General features: G+C 42.3%; 1 protein-coding gene across 10 annotated transcripts in view; it reads right to left on the bottom strand.

The window, feature by feature from the left end:
* Positions 1–22606, bottom strand: part of NFATC1 (nuclear factor of activated T cells 1) — a 120372-nt gene that overhangs the window by 69585 nt on the left and 28181 nt on the right. For all 10 annotated transcript variants that reach the window (XM_083824969.1, XM_083824972.1, XM_083824978.1 and 7 more), the window contains exons 4-5: positions 3570–3772; positions 341–513 (exon numbers count right to left, since the gene is read on the bottom strand). In XM_083824969.1, coding sequence (XP_083681095.1) covers positions 341–513; positions 3570–3772 — 376 coding nt within the window. The remainder of the gene's footprint in view (positions 1–340; positions 514–3569; positions 3773–22606) is intronic.

Raw genomic sequence — 22606 nt, 5'->3', positions numbered from 1 at the left:
TTTTTGCTTTATGTTTGGGAGAGAGAGAGTGACTAGGACATGATAGCTGTTTTCCAAAACTACAAGTCTTGTCAATTCCAGGTCTACCATTAGTTGAACAGCACTGTGTTTTTGTTTCAAGTGCACTCTTCCCTATAAAAAGATAAATGCACAAAGCGACACGTTTTTTCTAAGACAAAGGTATCTTGTTTTCAATATAAAATATGTGTTTTTGAAAAGCAGAGCAAGGTCCACCGATTAGACAGGTACAGCAAAACCAACATTTTGCATGTCGGTGGACAAAGGCTGCATGTTGGGTAGCGCAATAGCTGGCAGGAGAAAGATGTCTGTTGTTACTTACAGCACTCGATGGGGTTGGAAGCTACTTGCAGAGAGAGGGTCCTCCCATTGGACTGCGGGATGTGAACTCGGAAGACCAGCCGCACGCGTGTGTTCTTCCGCCCAATGTCCGTTTCTCCCTTCCGCAGCTCAATGTCAGAGTTTCTGAGCTTTAATATTCCAGCACAGTCGATGCTATCCAAAAGGAAACACAGAGCAATTCAATTCATTTCAAGCAGACTCAGAAAGACACAAGCGTGCGGTTTTCTCCTTCTCTCCTGTACATCTTTCTTAAAATTATGTGACAGACACAACCCCATGACCAGGCTAAAGGGAGCAGACTTCATGAAGTCCAGTACTTACATCCAGAAGTAGCTTAGTTCAGGTTATCAACATTAATGCATACTAGCTGCAGTTAAGAACACAAATTTAGGCTGTTACTTCAATTGTCAAATGAAATAATCTAAAAGATCCTCCCTCCCCAACACACCCTGTAAGGATGGAGCTTACAGATTAACTGAAGACCGAAGAAATAGTGAGATTAAGGAAGTCCATGGGATGCGACAGTAGTACACAAAGTGTTACTAACCTAGAATGCAGGCATACTTACCTGTTACAGCTAATTTGGATAAAAATACCCCATGATTTTTATTCTAAGGCAGAGTCCTGAAAACGCTTATTAATGAGCATAGCTCTCACTGAGTCTGTCCTACTGTCAACATGTTTGTATTTGAATGAACTGGAAGGACTCCCAAGCTGAGCATGGAGCTGAAGCTCTGAATGAAAAAAACTAAATCCAGGGTTCTCTCTCCACATTAGGAATTTTTTTTTTTTTTTTTTGTCAGCAAGAACTCTTACTATTTAAGACCTCTCTTGCTCCTATTTTTTAGTTTTGGTTTTCTTGTGGATGAGTCAGAATTTTTGTCAAAGCAAATTCCAATAGAGGAAGTTCACAGAACAAAAGATATATAAACACACACATTCAAAAACACACTGCAAAAATACCTCTGCTTTGGCCACGGCTACACAGCCCGCATGGCAATTTCTTCTGGGTACTAGTCTCTGGCATGCATTTTATTGCATTGAACATGCATAGTTTAATTTCATTTTGCATTCAAAGAGTTTAACTCCCCCTCCAGACCTTTGAAGCTCTGTTCTAAAGTAAACTGCAAATAAGAACTATGGTAGCCTGGTTTTGACCTGCATTTTTTCTAAAGTATGGATCTCAGAGTAACAAAAAGGTCCTTGCTGATACGATCATAGAAACTAATGAACGTATTAAAGCTTCTCAATATTAGCAGAGGAAGCCAGAAGAATTATGAAATATTTGTACACACGTCAAAATTCTACACATATTAGTTCAGACTCTATAAGGTTCAGAAGAGACAAAGCACGTAAATTTAGACTTGTAAGGTCATGGATATTAAAATCTGAAATCAATAGGAGTAGTTAAATATGCAAAAGTTAAAATGTTCTGATGAGCTTCAGTGTTTTGCTGAATCAAGGCCTAAATACACAAAGTATCTGTGAGAAAAGTCCTTGGCTCTAAATTTCGATTCATTGTTAGCACTACATGAGGTTTCAGACTACTGACATGTAAGGCGTATATATGCCAAAGCATTGTTTGTGGTTCTTGAGAGAACTCTACTATGATCTGGCATGCGTGTCATAAAAATATTCAGCTTGGCTCCAGAATTGTGTGACTCCAGAACTGTGTGACTACCTTTACTCTACAGAGAAGATGATAGAAACAGTAATAATGTTCCCAGGCGGCCAAAAATATTATTCACTCTGGATAAAAAAAGGCCAAATAATTTTTTTGTGGGTACAAATTGGTGAAATTTCAATAACCTCAATGGATCTGTGCCAACTTACAATGACAGAAAATGAGGCCAATTATTTTGCTGGTTTGTCACGACTTTAAACAATGAAGTGACAGAGGTCCTCAGTTCTTGAGTGATCACCCTAATTCTGGCTGGCAAAGCAGTTAACCACATTCTAGCTCTTCTATTTACATGATGAACTCCAGTGCATGTTGTACATGACACTGCAAACTAGCCTCTAATAACTGCTACGTGCAGAATGGCTTCAGGTGTATGATACGATTTTTCACTACATTAAGATGCAAAAAACTGTATGAATAACAAGGAGTGAAACCGTGGTTTTAGAAAGCTCCCTGGGATTTTCCCATGGTCTTTGTTGTGGTGGGGCCAGATTTCCGGCTTGCTTTCTGTCTGTTTACCTACCTATCTTTCTACCTGCCTATAAATACACACAAACATGCATGCATCTCTATATAAATCTGCATATACACACATTTATGCACACACCAGTAGATGTACATGCACACAAGCACATATAAATTCCTCCCACAGCAGGTAACTCAGAGAAGGGTTACAATCATTTGAATGAGGGGTGGAGAGGGGAGGAGATGAAATCATATGGAGGGTCTCGTGGTATGTTACATATGCAGCAGGATATTTGACACTTTATACACAACCTTATAATAAAATTTACCTGTGTGGAATGGACCTATGGGTCACTTCATGAACACTCAGACTCCTATTAATTCAGAAGTTCTTAGATGGAGATATTTGCTTTCCTGCACAGGACTAAACCAGTTTAGTAACAGCAACCTGTAAGTTTATTCACCTTTACTCCTTTTTTTGAAAGTTTTGCTTCTAAACAAATGCCATTGACAAATGCTGATTTTTATTACATAAGAAATAAGAATAGTTTTATTTGTCTTGAAAAAGGTTAGGTTACTTGGAAATGGCCTCTAAGAGATTCCATTGACATCCAAAGATAAATTTTAATAGGCCCTGTTCCTTGTGCTAGCACGTACAGGAGTAAGAGGTGTCATATTTAGAAACTAAATTCAGGAGCTGAGGTAGGAGATATTTAGAGCTTGGTAACTGAGATACTTATTTTAAATGGCAAATAAGCACATTGGCTGAAACTCTAGAATGAAAGCAATCAGTTGTCATAAATATTTGCGAAGTTCATTTTGTTGTTAAGCTGATGAGGGGCAGTTTGTCCTGGCAAAGCTATGAAAACCTACTACTACTGAGAGAAATTAAAAAAAAAAAAAAAAGACTGGAAAAGGAAAATAGTGTACTTAAAAAAAAAGAACTAACCAACCAACCAACCAAAAAAAAAACAACAAACAAACACAAAACAAAACAGAAGAAAATAAGTGGGGAGACCAGGAGGAAACTGCTAAGCTGTCAGATACAGTATCTGGGTCTTACATTGCTCTCATGTTGTTCTCTGGAAGAAGTGGAATTTCCAAGACTTTGGTGTTCGAAAGTATTGTTTCGTGGCTGGTGGTGGAAACGGTCTTCCCCGTGATTCGGTGAACTTGGTAGAAAGCATGGGGTCGCAGCAGGCGGTCGTCTGCAGTCCCAATGAACAGCTGTAGCGTGAGCGGCTCGCTTTCTAAGTAACCATGTAGCTGGCAAGAGAACAGAAAACGCCCACTGAGCACCATGCACATAAACTGCTAGGAATCAATTAAATTTTTATAAGCAAGAGAGCCTAATTCAAGGAGAGAACTTGTGACAGGTGCTATGTGTTAAGCTCCCCCCTTCAATTTTTCCTGTAACGTAATATTGGTACAATAAAAAGGTGCACTCAGAAAATGTCTCATTATCCTAGAAGACCTGAGGCACTTTAGATGGGGTGAACTTTTGAGCACTCCTGCTACGTCCATAGAAAACTTCGCATAAACTCTGTTGCAGAGTTTGGCAAAAAAACCACAATGAAGTCAATGTTCTCCTGCAGTACGGAGAGAGGGTGGCAAAGCCAATGGAGTTTGCAAGTGGAAAGGAGCAAAACTCCTACACCTATGAGCTTCCTGGGTTGACCCACATGCAGAGCAGGCTGCTGCTCAGGACACCTTCGCTCATTAACTGTTTTTTACGCTGGTAAATACTGCCTGGAACAGAATGGAGACAGATCATGCGTACACGAATCGTTGCACCGTGTGTGTCAAATACTTGTTATAATCGCACAGAAATCTCATTGAAGCTACAGGGCCTAACTTGAACCTCATGCACGTTAGTTACAGTGACTGCTCTGATGCCAACAAGAGTTATTTCTGCTACATGCCAAAGCAGAAGCAGGGCCTGACCTCATCCTGCCCCCTGTCAGTTTGCTGCCCTGAAGAAGCCACTCTGGGTTTACACTGGTGCAAAGGAGGCCACAGCCCAATGTGTGTCTGGGGACAGCAGACAGGCCGGAGTGAGCCCTGCACATCCTGCTCCTTCGTCATTAGCATCTGGCTGCAGTAAAGCCCAGGACATGAAAGCTCAGCCTGTCAGATTGGCAGATGAGGAGGGTACGGAGTGGGAGGAAGCTCCCAATTGCATACGCCTGCTCCAGCACCTGGCTAAAACTGGCAGGCACGTGGCAAGCCAGAGCTGTTGATGGCTCACGCCACCACGCTGTGCCAGGGGAGCCTGCCACTGCATACAGAACGTGCCCCAGGCAGGCAGAGAGGTTTTATGTCTTCCTCTCACTCAGGCCTCTGGCCTGCCCTTGCTGCTGCCCAAGGCAGGCCTGCCATGCCTCTGCTCCAGCCAGCTGGGCCTGGCAGCTCCAGCCTTTGCAGCAAGCCATGGTGCTGGCAGCCATGACACAGAGCTCACAGCACCCAGGAGCCACAGCCCTCAACCTCCTCTGTGTCACCGGCACTTGTACACAAGTCCAAAGCTACATAAAGCTGAAAGCCAGTGGTGAAACCCGTATCAAATGTTGTTGATACTTGTATTCTGCTTGGTTTCACTCTCCTTAAATCTTAAGAGGTCATTTGTATCTTCATAATAATGTAAGATCTACTCTCCAGGGTATTTTAACACCTGGAGACATTTTAACACGTTCTAGTATCTGGCAATGGGAATTCTATTAAGGACAAAGATCTCAAATCATTTATACTCCCTGAGCATGGCAAGATTCTGGCGGGTCCAAGCACAAGCACAAAACCTTCATGCTGCTATCAAATAAGCTGACAGCAACAGGAATGCACAATGGTAATTTTTCAGATGCTAAGGAGACTAATATGAGAGCAAGGAGGGACACTGTGACTATGAACATCTTCCCATCACCAATCAGGTGTATTGCAGATTTTTCACCCCATGCTTTGGCCAGAATAGCCAAAAGGAAAACAGAAATGCTTTGTTTAACTTGATGTAACAATTTTTACGTTCTTATCCAAAATGTGGATGCTAGGAGGGCATGGACAGGAGGGGACTCGCTTCCAGCTCTACAGTACTTTATCAGATCTGCATTGTTCAGACCATGCAAACCCAGCTTGCAGCAGGGGTGGGCAGGCTGCGCTCCATTTTCCATATCAGCATTGTCAAATTGAAAACACATTAGTGGTAGTTTGAAAATCTGACTTTTCAACTTGCTTCTGTGTCACTCCCTTCCCCCAGCTTTCTATTTATTTTTCCACTGAGGGTTTGCTGCCTGAGATTCTCCCATCAACCTAGATCAAGCAAGACGGTCTGTGACCATTCCTTTAATGCACGTAGCTCATTGCGGAGGAGGCTGGAGGCTATACTGCTTTCATTAACTCCTCCACACCTCTGCCCTTTCCCCAGAACAGAGCACTGCAGTATCATCAAAATGGCAGAGAGAAGAAAGCAGACCTCAGCCTAAGTGCTCACTTCAAGGAGGTGCCATGGGCCAGGTCTTTCAGTTCAGTTACCATGCTCAGAGACAGGAGCAGCAGGGGAAAGGCTGCTTCTCTGCCGGGTCACAAACAAACAGTGGCAGCAACTTTCTAATTTGCTGCTTGAGTAACTGCAGGAAGCTGCTTTTCCAAGGTTTCAGCAGGAGACCTTAACAAAAGTTTTTTTTTTTTTTTTCCTTTTATTTTTTTTTTCCCAGCAGGAGTTTTAAATATGCTTGCCATGAGGCTGAGCTTCATTGTACTTCAGCAATCCCCAACCCTCCTGTCTCTGACCCCGCTGTCAGTTGCCTGTGCAGCCAGTGCCCGAACCAATATGATGTGCTTCCACTGCAAAAACAGGGTAGCCCCCAAAACACTCAGCTCCTACAACCGGCAGCAGAAAGACCCTCAAGATGAAGATTTGTGCCGTGCTGCAAAAATAGGATTTTCAGGCTCTAACTCCCTGTGTGCAGAGATGCAGCCCAAGCCGCTGGCATGCAATCACAAGTGTGTTCCCAGCACAGCCAGTGACCATGGGGAAGCCACCGTCTTACTCAGCACAGCTCTGTCCCCACGTGCCTCATGGCCATAGCTGTTTACTACCACCACCGGCGTGAGCAGGGGTAGCAGAGTGACCTGGATTCAGCCTGGACTGATCTCACGCCGTGTCAACATTTCCAAAGCCTCGACATTGAGGCCGTGGTGACGGAGGAGACATGGGGTACTGCTGGGTATTTTTGATCGCAAGCAGCACACAGGTTCGCAAGGGAAAAATGTAATGCAGTGTGACACACAAACCGATTAAATTTCTACAGGAAGCTGCTGGAAGAAAAAGTTACGTAGTTATGCGTTACCACTGGTGACTTCTCTAACGTGTTATGGAGGGTGCTTTTTATGGAGAGTGTAAAATTAAAACAAACTCATATTGAATTACAAGGCTGCTTAAAAAGTAAAAATAGAGCAGCGAGTAACTCATACCTCAATTCAGCAAAAGCAAAATCACACACTGAGGCACCCATATGTTTTACTGAATCAGGGCAAATGGGTCAAAAAATGTTAGTCTTGCATTAAGTTCTGCTATTTCAGGGTTTATCTTCAAATCAGAACTCAGCTGCTGCCATATCTCATAACCTACTTGTGAGTCTCAGCTTGTGCTTTTCCCACAGGTTTTGTACCAGAACTCAACCTAAAACCCCAAGTCCTCAGCTTTGCATACTCGTCCTCACCCAAGCAGCATTCAAATGCTGGAAGTAACTACTAAGATCTCAAATGCATGTTTTGCACTGTTTTTCAAAGCCTGTGATCTTCAAACTAGATTTCTGACTTCTTATTTTATTTTAAGGCCCTGTTGTAGAGCCCTACTGGGCTTTGCTAAGCCGTGAGCTCTTGCTGGATCCATCATGCACCGTTATTCATCCAGCCTCTGGGAGCTCTTCCCCAACTGTTAGTTCTGAACCTGAAGACAAACAGTGCTTAGTTTGCTGAACAAACATGAGTTTTCAAGAGATGGGAAGTGTCAAAAACATTCAGAAAGATTAGCTTGCTAATCCAGTCTCTACACAGTTGATTTTTCCTGCCCTCAACACAAGCGAAATCCTCACTCTCACTTAACTGTAAGTTTTATGTTCTGCAGGAGGAGGCAACTGATCTCAGATATGTATCTCCCTTTGAGTTTTACCCATTGCATCATATTATTTACTTTTATATTACGTCACATAATCTTGTATGCCAACAGAAGCAATAAAAAAAAAAACGATGCAAGGATTAACATTCGAAGGGGCATATACTGTGGATGACTAATTTTAGATCATGCACCCAAAGCACAATTTCTGTGACAGACAGCATTGAATTTGGGAGAGTTTTTAGCATGCTGCATATGTCTGGAAAATGGGCATGATTTTACTTACTCTCAGTTGGGCACAGCAAGAATAATCTGTGGCTCCCTTAAAATATAGAAGAGTGACATTACTGTCACATCATTCAGCAGAATGAAGACGGGAGCGGTGGTAGTAAAGGCAGAGCTGTGGGCTGCTATATTTGTCAACAGGTAAAGGGAATACCAAGCAAGATGAATGTAAAACGGGAAGGTGAAAAGGGGGGCTGAATATTTCTGTTGGTTAGGAAAGATTTCACACGTTCACTACATAGATATTTTCCACGCATGCTCTGGAATACTGTACTCGGTATAACGATTCTGTTTCCTGGCGTGCGACATGGGATGCATGCGTCAGACACCCTATTTTTATCTTTTTCTCTGTGTAACACAGTCCCAAAGCTGAAGCTCTTCTCTTAATACCTCAGCGGCTGAGTAGGGGCGAAAAAGGCTGGTCTCAGCTACAGGATTCGTAAAAAAGGATGTGCCTTTCCTATCAGACGTGCTTTGCTTGAAGATACCTAGATCCAAGTGGAAACAGCCGTACATTTCCCTGCTGTGAAACTGTAAAGGGCCTTAGCCCCACATAAGGATCAGATGTACAATGCTTTGAATGATTTTTCCTTCCCAAATAAAGGTGAGGATACAGCAGTCACCTGTTTCAATACAAAGTAAAGATGCAGGAAAACTGAAGTAGATAAGACCCCTGTGGTCAATGTTGTTGGTTTTGAAGTGAAAGTAGGTCATAGTCTCCTGTTTTGACTGACCACTGACTAATCTGCTCTTTTCCTTTTTGAACAACACTGTAAAAAATATTTGTACTAGTCTCCAATGATATTTGCATTTACACTGTCTGAAGCTGCTAAGATCAAAATCAGAGTTAATTGTGGGCCTGCTTTACACTCCTCTCATTCTATCAAAAGCAGTGCAGTCACCAGTAATTAACACTTAAAACAGGACTGATCACAATTAAGCTCTTCGTCACCTTACATCATCTTATGCAAGAGCGAGAGAAAGACTGCACCGCCTGGGTGACTGCCCCACCACACCAAGCTTTCTCTGGAATTCCTAAACCTCTCTGTCATCTCTTTCACAACATCCTCTCCCACCAACACCTCTTGACTCTCACTAGTAAATTGCTACTCATCTTGGCGCACGGTGCCAAAGCAAATCCCAGCCTTTCCCCTGGAGTGCACACCATGGAACAGGCCTTACTGTTCTAGCACGTCCAGTAACCGTGATTTTAAATGCCAGAAGGTCTTCCTTCGACAGCCAGCAAAGCACAAGGAAAATACCACTATTTCACCCCAGCATTGAATATCTGACTGCGAGGTAGTACCTGACTTAGTCCTGTATCAATCATAAACCAAGGCTTATTGCAGACATGAGATGAGCACACCAGATCATAGGGCGTACCTATCCTTTCGATACACTGAAAGATATGCCTGGTATGTATCTAAAAAATTTGGCAATCGGAATTGAGCAGACTTGTAAAACAGCAAGCAGAAGAAGCTGAGGTGCTCTTAACAAGGACATTAGAAACACAAACAAAACTTCTCCAAACCTCACTGCAGCTACTGAATTTTGAGGAATTTTTTTTTGCAAATGTGCCCCATCCAGTATCTCAAATGCTATTTCAGAAATTATGCCTATTTCAGAGACTGCAAGGAAAAATTCTATTATTTAAGTCGGGACATTTATTTTAAGAAAGGCAGTTGAAATATTCTGCAAGCTTTCTTCCAAGTGCTTTATGCTTTTGGCATGCTGAAGTATCTGTTGAAATGCTCAGAAAACTACCTGTCATAACAATGAGCTCTCTGTGCCTGTAAAGGCTCCTGGAGGCCACTGAAAGAATGGTCCCATTTTGACGGGAGCCGGGGGGGCAGCCGTGGCTAGACACACCAGCCAGGTACACCGTCTGTACCCACTGACGCTGTCAGGAAAAAGAGTAAGCTATGCTATGTAATAACTTTTCAGTGTACTTAAAGGGAGTTCTGGGAAAAGACCACAGAAACACCAGTGCTTGTTTTTCTCAGGCACCTAAAACAGTACGTTTCCCCAGACTCTGACTCTGTAAATATGTTAAATGACTGTTGCTGCTGATTTAGGGCCTAGCCCATCCCAATGCTTGCAGGGCAGAGCTCTCAGTAATATCAAAGTGCAGCATGGCCAGGGACTTCATATCCATCCTCTAAACTACTCAGGAGCTTGTGTTCGATATTCTCCAGGCTGTTAGGTGCTGCGACCTTCATGATAATGATGCATGAAAAAATCCATACATTACCTCTGTATCAGTAATGAAACTGTAAATGTGTGTACTTGTTCTTTGTACACTTGGTACATAATAAAGACTGTGAAAATAGACTCATGTCTCTAGAAATAGTAAGGAAAATATCTACCTTTCTTCTCCAACCATGTAATCGATGGACATACTGCTTGCAGCAGGTACTTGGAAATACTTTACACTTCTGTCTGGTTCCACTTGTACTTCTAGAACTGTTCAAAAAATAACCTGAGCTAGAGTGTTAGCCTAGAGAGAATCATTAGCAAGACTAAACATCCAATCTGCTGAACAGGGGCTTCTTTACTTATTCTTCCATCAATGGTTTGGAATGTAATTCCTAAACGCATTCAAAATGATAAAACAGGATAAAATGTAAAATCTATAAACCAGTGAAATCTTCGAAGTAATTGCTGCTTGTGTCTTTAAGCCAGAGTTTCAGGAGCTATACACAGAATAGCTTTATTGCAATCTTTCTCAATCAGTAGGTCTTTGGTGTATTTTTTTTTGTTTGCTTTTTTTTTTTTTACAGTAACTGCACATGATGAATGATAAAATTAAACACATTGTCATGTTTTAAAAATGTACCTAATATACAGCCTCAAAAACATAACATCAGTGAGTACTCAGTGTTTTGATTTTTTAAAAACAAATTGAAGATCAAGCTGTTTAAACTATAAAGAAAGTACATAAACATTTCAGGCATTGATTTTAGCTGTGAACACCAAGCATGCATAAAAATAGAGTCATCCCTCTGATTTTTAAGAAAAAAATACTTTTAGCTACCAAGTAAAAGTATTAGGCAATGTAAGCCATTACATCATGGGTTTAAATGGGAAGAGGGAAATGTGGTCTTGTGGGCAATAACTGTCACGTGAAGCAAAAGCTCCAACACTGAGATCAGGAGACCCAGGAATCTATTATTGTGCTCACTGCAGAGATCCTGCCTGACCTTCGCTTGGGCTAGTCCCTTAGCAACCCTGCCTCAGTTTCCTCTCAGATGAATTTGCCTAAGGACCTTCTGATGAAGAATCAGGAAGCCAGAAACCTACTCCTCTGGGGAAAAAAGACATTAAAAGAATGCCCTCCTCATCACAACACCCCCTTCACCTATTCTGTACAGTTCTGACTCTGAGTTCCTTTGCTAGGGTAGGCTTGGGGAAATAACATACCTCAGGTGTTCAAAGCCAGGGACTTGAGAGGCCCTTCATTCAGCCTCCCTCTTAAGGCAAACATCTCAACAGCCTCTGCCCATGCTCCAAAGGGCAAGCTGTGCAGCCACAGCTTGTGGGGAAGTGTGCAGCCTGACAGGGCAAGGAGCAGCCCCAGCAATGCATTCCCTGTGATCACACCTCGGTTTGTCAGGGCTTGCTGCATCCACAGAGCATCAACGGACTGCTGCGACCCCTGCCTCAAGGTGGGCTTGTCCCTGTTTCTCTTCAGCTTTAGCATCATGCTCTGCAGGTGTGTATTTCAACTGTGTGTCCTTTATGCGTTTTATGACTCCAGCCCAGAACGGTACAGGCTGCTGCAGCCCAAAGCACACCTAGAGAGAGTCACGGCACAGGAGGTGAACTCCTCTGTTCATTAGCATGGTAGGTACCCCTTCCCTTCGACAGAAACAAAGCATGCAATATTGGGTGCCAGTTTTTTTTGCTTAGGTGCAAAACTCAGCTCCAGACCACGTCTGCGTGGATGCAAATCAGAGGCACTAAAACTGGGGCCACTCAGATGCTCTTGTACACTGTGTTCTCTGGTGAGAGAACAAGCCAAAAAAAAAGGAGCATCTTATTCAAAACAGTAAAGCAGACAAACTTCAGAATAAATAAATAAATAAACAGATAAACAGAAAATAAAACACCTCTTTAGGAGCTGAGTTTACCCTCTGGCTGTAGTAGCTTCTCTGAATTTTATCCAACACAGTTAACCAAAAAGAGTATAATTTATGCCCTGTATGACATAACATATATGCTACTCCTCACAGTCCCTCACTTACTTCACATAAAAATGTAACAGGAATTCCTACAGTTTTTGCGCTGCTTTCAAGATTTATTTTTCCTTTCTGGAAATCCATATTCCTTGGATTCACTCGAACTCTGCTTTAAGATCCAAGTGTAGAGTTTGTCCACAAATAAAAATGAGATGGCTTGCTGCTGCAAAGGGCTAAGTCTAGGCAGAGGGTGAGAGCTGGATGGAAGGAGTGAATGAAAAGCAGCGGGAGTGTGTTTTATGTGGCACTTTCTAGGGCTGCCACTTGGACTTAAATTCAACAGTGCAGCAAAAGAGCAGCTGTTCACATCACGATGAATAAAGATCTATATAAAACCTCCAGCTGCAAATACGCTGCGAGGAATTATTAATCTTAATGTAATAGAGATGCTGTACACTCAGTCACTGGCTCAGAAGTCATTTCAGTCTCTATCCAGGCAAAAACAGCCTTCGTGGCTGCTGGCTCCCTGCACAGCCGTGAAATCTCCTTGTCTAAACAGCTGCAAGATGCTGCTCCCTATTTCTAGGAAGGCTCTTCCTCCTCCAAAATAGATGTACCTAGAAACCAATCCAGCTCGCGCTCCTCATAAAATCATTAGACTTATGAGAGTGATGCCCATCAGAGTAAGTAACAGAATGAATTTGTAAGTCCTGGAGACACCTTATTCGCTGGGACACTGGGAAATCACTACTGTCTGTGTGCCCAGCACACAGCAGGTAGAGAAGCAAAAGGCCACCTTCTATGACAAGGCTGAGATGTCCTTCTCCTAATCCTAGCTGTCTTCAGCCTCCCTTTTGGGTGACTAAATGCAGCCAGCCCTTTCCACACCACAGCTCCATCTCCATCACCTAACTGTGCAGCTGTGAGAGCTTCCAACACCTCCACACACCTCCCTGCAGGACAGGGCCAGGAGAGTTGTCCCCTGTGGAGGGAGGGAGGGGGAACCAAAATGAGGCAGTCCACTAAAATCAAGTCTTCCTTCTCCTGAAGAGACCTGTGCTTCCCTGAGGCAGCTGCAGCTGGTGCCCGTGCAGGAGGACAACCTCTCCCCTGGACAGCTTGTGCTGCTGCACAAGCCACCACGGGCGACCTTTTGGGACTTCCTACTGTGAGCAGCCTGTGTGCATAAGCACTATGAAGATGAACAAATTGCAATTAGGGAAATTCCCACTGACAACACGAAGAGGGGATTAAAAATCTGGTCTCCTACTCAGGTCTCCAGCTGCAAGGTGACAGAAGCTGATCCTGCACAGGCTAAGTAACAGCATGCTTGGCTGAAGTCGCTGCGATTACACTAAGATCGGTTCTCTTTTTAGGTACCTGATTTTATACAGTAGCAGGAAATGCAACAAAGGCTTTGGGTGCAGGAGGAGGTTCAATGCAACAGCTCTCTCCCAGACACTACTTTATCCCTCAATCTTCTCAGCTTCCACTCATTTTTTTGCCCTCAGCATCTGTTACAGCTTTTGGCTTGGACAGTCATAACCACGGTCGTGTGAGAGTTAAAAGAAAAAAATAAATAAATCACAGGAGCACTGCAACATTAATTTGTTATACATTCTTAGGCAGATACCCCAGGTAAGCTTATGCTTACAAACCCACTTTTCATCATGACATTTACACATCATTCATGTATAGAAAGCTCGCATTCGTGCATGAGCATAGACTAGCCCTGGATCCCTAGGTGTATGTCAGGTGCAGCAGGCAGGAAGGGTTTTAAGACCTTCACCATGCTGATGTCTTCTGGAAGGTGCCAGCATTCATCCCAGTGACAGCAGGGTACTACTGCCATTATCCATCAGCAATTTCTCCAAATGCCTTTTTATCACTTGGTTGCTCACAAGTGCTGTGGAATCTGCATGCCTTTGAATTCCCACCCCTCTAACTTCAGGGGCCCAGCTACACCTGGAAGTTCTTTGTTTAAAGGTCAAAGCTTTTTGCTGTTCACCAAGATGAACCCTAGTTCACATGAGACAGGGGCAACAGACTTCTAGGCAAAATACCCCTGAGGTTCACAGACACCCATGGGACAGCATTAGACCGAAAGTAGTTACTTTCCCCCTAAGTTTTAACCCCTATTCCAGTGACATTTGTTTAAACTACTACTGAAGACACAAAGCTGGGGCTATGTTTAAAGGCTTTATCTCTGCAAATATTTGGAGAGCTATAAATACTGAGCCATATTCATAATACGGATATTGGACTTCATGTCCTGTTGCCATGAAAATTACTATAAATACACTTTCAAGTCTTAATTTCTCACTGCATGACAACTGATTTCCACGAACTCCTTTAAAAAGGCAATATAATTCTTATGTAAGACCTCGTACTATTTAATTAGGAATTGGAGTCAAAGGCTACAGCACAGAGCAGGAACTGAAAAGGAAAACTCGGTGATAGAAGCAGACAAAGCACACAGTGCACTAGCACGCCATACTGTTGCACGTCTCAAGTGGGAATTATAATCAGACAGCCCATGAGTCAAGCCCTGACTGCCTTCTCTGTTTAGAGCAGGGAGGGAGGTTGTCTGAAGGTCCGAAATAAACCTCCTCGCTTCTTTTGTGAGTAACATGATTACTGATGGCTTCTGAATTTCACAGTACCTCTGTCCTTTTATTTATGTAGAAGTGAATTAAAGAAGGAAAGCATATTAACATTTTATTTTATTTTTTTAAATGCAGAGCGAGGATGGCTTTGCCAGTAAAGGAGGAGAGCTGGACATAGGGTGATCGAGTTCTCTCCAGCTCTGCCAGATAGTTTTTGCTTCATCACAGATACATGACTTGATTAGAGCAGAGAAAATTTCATAACAAGTTTTTATATATTTCCAGCCTGCTCTATGTTTAATCAATTTGTGCTTCAGCCTTCTTGTAAAATAAAAAAACATCAACTGTGCTATGTGGTAGAGTAACCCTTTCTTCACTGTGCTTCACAGCACTTCTCACCCCTTTGATTCTAATCCTCGTGTGTAATTTACACCTGCATTCCTTGAGGGATAAAACAGACTAATGCATTCTCTTGCTCTTCAGAGTCAGAAAAGTGCTGTCTGCAAGCATATGCTCTTCAAGGCAGGTTCTGCTTCCATTTTTTCAACCCCCAAAAATGTACCAAAGTGCTGTCATCCCATACACAACATTCATAAACATAGTCTGTGATTTCTGTCTTAAAGCAGAAAGAGCAATATGCTTTGCCAGGTCACCACACATCTCTGGTCTTGTTCCCCTTCCACAAACCGCCCTTGATCCACATCGTCCTAGAGCTCTGATCATTCTGCAGTTTTATCTGAGAGCACACCCTCCGTTGAAAGCATCTTAATGCAGTAATAAAAATAGGCCAGGTATATGTTATAGCTTAACCTCAAGGCCTTGGCCTCCAAGACAGTCTGATTAAACTGTGAAAAATTCTGAGAGATTGGATTCTACACTGTGAGTTGTTTGAGAGCAACGGTGATATCACCTGTTTTACAAAAAAAAAACACAAAACAAAAACTGACTGTGATATTTGCACCTTTAACAGAAAGAATTTAGCCTCTCAGCCTTTCAGTTTTGATAGAAACAGAATTTAAAAATGGATGTAGCAGACCAGATTGTCTAACTAACAAGCACAACACGAACAGCATTGCCCAACAGACCACAAGGGCTAAAACGAACTGAAAGACCTGTGATCTCCAACAGTGAGCAAATTAAGTGGGTATGAAAGTATCTTAAGACAAACTTTGTCGAGACACATGGACAATTTTCAAGCAATCAAATTAAATAGTCATGTTGAGTAGCATTATTTGGCTATTTGCAAAGAATTTCACACAAATACTGACCAGCTAATGTTTAAAGCTCAGTAAGAAATCTAAATAAAATGTTGCAAATATCAACGACAGAACCTGCCAATAAAAGCTTTACAGAGGAGATTATTTGCTGCTTAAATGCATGATACCTTGCTGCAATTGGTGTAGCAGGATGTGATCACACAACTGGGATTGGAAGAGGGTGCTGACAGTAACAGTCTCCTTCAAAGGGATGCATGATGAGCGCCAGTGACCAACACCTGTGCTTTTATACCCCAAACAGAACAGCATTTAGATTAATACATTGACATCAAACATGTGGCTCCAGCATGGGTTAAGTTCCAGGCCTGAGACAGAAACACCAAAGTCTTAAAAGCCACTATTTCTCCCATCATACTCAAGACGTATCTGGATACCTCAGCTAAGAAATAAATCTTGGTCCTGGATAACCGGTAAGATCTTAAAGCCTGCTAGGCCCAGTGATACCTAATTATACCTAACACATCAAGCCAAGAAGAAACATGGAACAGTCAAGTGATTCATGCCCTCAAACTTCAACATCTACAGGCTGAACAACCACAATGACTGCCTTGACTGCCTTCACAGCCCTCAAAGTGAAATTTGCACTCTGAAGGTGTGACTTACCTGAGCTACTTCAGATACTCACACCAGAATAAAATTAATAGCTCCCTACGCTCTGTAATGACAAGCTTTCCCCTAATGACAGAGAAAAAACAAGGCAATTAGCTCACTTGCAGACATCTACACTTAGCCAAATAAACCCAAAACGAAGAGTTGCCCCTGCAACTGACCTAGGACATAGTTCAAAGCATGAGTCTCAGAAACCCAGGGCAGTACTGCAAGAAAGGCACGTTACACCTAACCCAAAGAGACATGCAACAGAGCTTCTTTGAGAATATCCCCACAGTGGCATAGTCTGCTACAGACATAATGCTTTGCACTTCATTGCCATGCATTTTGGGCATTCACCAGTAACTTTTCACAATGCGGGTACAAGTCCATCAGCTTGAGTCACAGAATGGTTGAGATTGGGAAGGACATCTGGAGGCCCTCTGGTCCAACCCCCTTGCTCAGGCAGGGCCACTTCCAGACAGCCTCTGAATATCTTAAAGGAGGGAGAATCTGTAACTGATCTGGGATACCAGTTCTAGCGCTCAGTCACCTGCACGGTAAAGAAGTGCTTCCTGATGTTTGAACAGCACCCCCTGTGCTTCAGGTTGTGCCCACTGCCTCTTGACCTGGAACTGGGCACCAATGAAAAGAGCCTAGCTCCATCCTCTTTGCATCCTCCCTTCAGGGATTTATACATTAATGAGATCCCCCCTGTTTGAAGATAGGAATGACCGATCAAGTGCTTTCCTGCAGCCTTAGGACACTTTTACCAGCTGCAATAATCAATCAAGTAATGGGAGCCATCCTGCCATGTCTCCATGACCCCAACAATAAATACTGTATCCCTTCAACTGTACACACACCTCTAACTCATCATGTTTATTCCCCATACTGCGTGCATTAGTATACAGGCACTTTCGAGAAGCACCACTGCTCGTTGAGCTCCTAGAAAGAGCCTGGGGGATTTTACCGTACTGGTGCCTTGTAGGCACCTCCTTGAGTACATGCAAGTACTAGGGGTGTCCCTGCTTCAGCCTTGTTTCTGATGATTCTTTGATTCTTTCCCTGTCATATCACCCTATGCCCTTTGCTTGTTATCCCTTTCTGTCACTTTTCACAGGTTTGCTGGACACTCTCTCCTTCCAACATCATTCCTATTTTAAAGACCCCACTGGTCCCAGCAACACTCCAGATACTACCTCTGGAGCACACTGGAAATTCTGGAGGAACTTCAGGTACATTTTGCGTGGCTTTTTTTGCTGTTGTTTTAAAATTGGACTGCACGTTAAAACCATAGTAAAAAAAGCAATCCCAAGCAGTATTCCTGCTAGTGTTCATTTTTGTATTAACTTCAAACTTACATTACATATCTTTCTTATACAAAAGGGGAAAAAACATTTGCTAATAATTGGAGAGAGGGGAGGCTAAAGGCCAAATGTAATCATATTTTAGTTTATTTCATTGTACTCAAGACTGAAGGAACAGAAGAATTCTTTTACTCATTAGATGATTCCCCCCAAAGCATCTGCTGTTAACCACTGGGATTCCAGGTTAATGCTGCCCTGTGATTAGAGCAAACACATATGCAAAATCCATTCAACTGAGAGCTTCAGGGGCTTCATTTACACTAACAAAACTGCAGAACCATAGCTTACTGTCAGCACCACCAATGTGTTGTTTTCCTGTTTGCGAAACCTCTCAAACGTGCCTCCATTTCAACTACTGCTCTTGAGCTGGCAGCGGAGCTATGTCAGTTCACATATTTTAAGGTTTTCCTCACAACCAGGAAGGATTAGAAAATGAGGCTTTGATGTGTTCAGGACATGTGCTTGAGATTACTTGTGTACCTAGATGCTAGCACATGTGTCTGCAAGTTGTGGTCTAAATTTGTTTGTCCCTGGCAGCTCTTATTTGCAGCGATGGGTGGAGTTTGTGTAAAATTCTACTACTATCTGCCATTTTATATTCAGTAATACTCTATAACCTATATTCAGTAACTATATTTTATTCTATATTCAGGAATATTCTATTATTTCAGAATAAGTCCTACAACACATAAGGCCCATGTAATGAAAACGTTATTACAAGAGACGAGGCTGAATATTAATTTTAAAGCCACATGGAAAAATTTTGCAGGATTATTAAGAATTATCGATAAATAAATGCCATCCACGAAATTTAAAAAAAAAAATGCCCATTCCATGCCATTTTATAATTTCCTGCATATAACAGGAGAGATTTACATATTTGATGTAGCTTATAAGGAATTCCAGGATGACAGATACTATCTAAATATCGTTACACGTATAAAAATGACCAAGTGGTGTTGTACTCTCTTTCAACCAAATGAAACTCCTCTGTGGCATAGGAGGTACAAGATCTTAATAGAGAGTTCTGCAAAGAGTGGCAGGATTTTTTGCTGTTTGCCTTTTTTTTTTTTTCCCCAAGAAATGTTATCTTCTGGGGACTTATCCAAGGTGAAAAAACTAAGTTGACCCCTACCAGCTACCCTTCTTCAGCACTTCACAGACTTTAGACATGCTATTCCTCTTCAGGTCAATGAGAGTTTTACAGCTAAATCTAACCTTGCGTGATCTGCCATTTTTCTCTGGTGTTTTTGTTCTAGAAATGCAGGCGCTTAGTACATATATAGCAGTGAAACTGTATTAAAAGCCACAGCAGGTGGAGAATAATACAGCCCAGGGAAGTTTTTGTTTTTGACTCTACTCACAATCAAAGCTATGCGCAAAGCACAATGAGGCACAGTAAATAAAGACATTTCACACAGACAAGCACGAAAATCTTCCAAAACAAAGAAAATTAAATTATCTTTCAACGAAAGAACACACTGCAGTGAAACACTAAATGAGCAATTCTAATTAAAAACATGCTGTGAATCTCCTACTCTCCACCAAGAAAAAAATCTTGCTGATGTTTGTGCATGTACAGCCACCCTCTAAAACCAGTCAAGCAGCTTTCAAGCCAAACAATGCAAGACACAGCATCCCAGAACTGCAAAACATATTGAAATTATTCCCATAGCAATCATAACAACAACATGCCAGGCTGGGATCTGCAGGGAGGGGGTGGCTCGGGCTGCCACAGCTCCCCACTGGCCCTGGTGCTGCCCACTGCACCCAGCACAGGGCGTGCAGTACCCACGCAGCACCCTGTCCCCCGCCCCACTGCTACCTCCAGCACTCTGACGGTGTATGCAGCCCTTTGGTCTCATCCAAAACACAACTCCCATCCCCACCGTGCTCGTAAGCCAAACATTTACGTATCCGTGCGCACGTGCAGGAGAGCTGCGGAGCTGGCAGACCTGGCCCAAGGCAAGCACGGGCAGCCACTGCACAAGCTCTTCCACGTAGCTCTGCTCAAGCCTTCTAATCCCGACATGCTGCAACCATCTCGGGCTCAGGTCTTTCTTGTGAAGGTGCTAAACCAAGCTGTGGCCTCAGATGAACACACTGAGATGGGAATGAAAACTCCAGACAAACTCTTTGCCTCTAAGCTGGGTTAGGGTTTCATGCACGGCTCAGTTTTGTGCAACTCTGCAGAAATGAAATGCGATCCCTCTTCCAACCCACCTCCTTTTATTTATTTATCTGTTTGCACAGCCACAATATGCTGTGGGCTTCCCAAACACTAGCCACTGTCCTTGCACGGGCAGACAGCCAAGAGGACAGGAATGTGCAGCTAATTATGCACAGCAAAGATGGACAACCCATGCTTTATGCAGAACACGTATGATATGCTGATATTGCTATTTTGATGCAAGTATAGGGACAGAAATCAGCTAAATATAGCAAACTTCAGTGACTGATGTAAATCACAGACTTTTATGACATGAAGAAAGGTGCAGTTTGCCCAAAGACAAAGGAAAGTAATGGGAAGATTTTGTGAGTGATAAGAAGTTTGGTTTTGTCATCATGCCTGAATTGCTATCAAGACACCCAAGTAAAAGCTTCAAAGATGCAGAGACTTCATGCACAAATTAGATGTTGACAGGCATGTGAGAAAGTCAGCATAATGGCAGCAGAATGAAAAGATGTGATCATCTTTAGTTGATCCCAAAATCAAAGGGACTGAGGACAGAGACAGAGGAAAAGGAGTATTCAACTGAAAAACAGCAGAAGGAAACAGGAACACATGGGGGGGGGGGGAAACCTGCAACTAGTGTCCGAAGTACATCAGATTTTTAAGAAGGAAAATGTAATTGATCTCCTGAAAACTGGCAAGGAGGTCTGCAAGAGCACAGCACAGATTCTGTGGCTTGCTCCCCTTTTTTGTGCCATTTTCAGGTAGTTGGCAGTCGCATATGCTCATGTGTGATACTCTTTTGTAGCTCTGGTGCAAGGCAATGAAAGTGTCTTAATCCGTATTTTGCAGCTGAATAACCTGAGTGACATTAAACAACACAATTAAGTGCCACTTTATCAGTGCATACACATTTGGTAGAAAACTTGTTAAGCTCATGTTAAACATTTAATCCCACTTTATTAAAATTTCAGAATGTACTTATGTGCTTTGCTGCACTGTAATAAAAAGATCACTTTGCTCAAACCCTCTTACATTTTTTTCTCTTATGTTACACAGAATTGTACCATCAATATTTATGCACAAATAAGACTTCAAGTGGCAAGGGAGGAACACTTTCTGGCAAGGCCAACAGGAATTTTGCTCTTGACATCAGTGGGATTAGCATTTGGTGGTAACACCATGTTATCAATGCCACAAAGAGCAAAACTTGTTGACGGGGACTTTGGTGTATGTAACTGAATTGCAGAGGAACTCCCCAGAATGTAGCAGTGCTGCGCCTGTAAGTGTTGTTTACTGCTTTTAATGGGGCTCTACTTGAAACCTATGCAGTAGACTTTTAAACCCTAGTGTACATAATGTCTGCATGCAAACCAAAAGCAGGAGTTCCTCAGTTTTACTGGGTATTGAAACATTAAAAACAGGTGTTAAAAAAGCATATTACAAATCTGTCTGCAACCTGTATTATTTTTACCATGTGTGAGTAAATTGATCACTAGCGTGTTTCAATTGTTTCAGTGAAAAAAATGCAACTCCTGCTAAATTATTTCTTAAACATGTGGAGGGAGGAGAAAGTTTATTAGATTTTGCTGCACGGACAGCATGCAACATACTTTACTTATGTGTATTTATATAGCAGGCAGTGTAATGGATCATCTCTCTTTCAAGGCACGTATCAAAGAAGATCTCTCAAGCTATTCTTCACGGGGAAAGGAGAGATAAACCCCTGCTCATAATGAAAGCTGCAACGTACTTCTAGAGAGCAACTGAGTAATTTGACACCATATTTTCCACTGATTCAGTCTGTTAGTTGGAACAATGACTGATTAAAATGGAAAATCTATATTATAACCACATATACTGACATTCCACATTACCAAGTATAATACAGATGTGATTTTACTCTTCTCACATACAAAAATTAAAAACTATAGACCAGAGATTATTCCAGTGGACTTACATTGGTGTGAAAGTGATCTGAAATATGAACTGGCCTCAGTGTATCTTCATACGGAATGAACACAATATAATTTTTGTGATATAAGTTTTATGTAATTTGGAGTACTAAGAAGGGAAAAAAAATCATTTGCCCTGAGATATTACTTTCAGGAACAGAGGACAGATGTCTAGTTGCTGAAGCAGACTTGTAAAAAAATTAATCACTTGCCTCATGCAGGTTAGCAGCATTTGGCAGGTAGGTTAGTACAGCCCATAATGAAGCATCTGGCTTTTGGTAAGGCTGCATTTTAATTTTAACTGTGTTTCATTTCAGCTTTTGGGCCCATGTACACGTGCAAAAATCTGACAAGTCTGGAGCAGATTTGCTGCTTGGTAACATTGGTGTAGAGCTTCTAAATTGTAACCAAAACTGCAGTCAACTGAGTCAAGTCGTAACTGTGGCTTATGCCCAGACCAGTGCCTGAGGTATCTGCAGAACCTCCCTATAAAATCATTTTAAACCCAGTCCTCAACCTCTTACCCATTCACTTTGTATTTTCTTAAAAGCAGCTGAATTA

Source organism: Anser anser (genome assembly GCF_964211835.1).
Source record: "Anser anser genome assembly, chromosome: 2".
NCBI lineage: Eukaryota > Metazoa > Chordata > Aves > Anseriformes > Anatidae > Anser > Anser anser.
The sequence above is the reverse complement of the archived record's forward strand: the minus strand, read 5'-3'. Positions and strand labels throughout refer to the sequence as shown.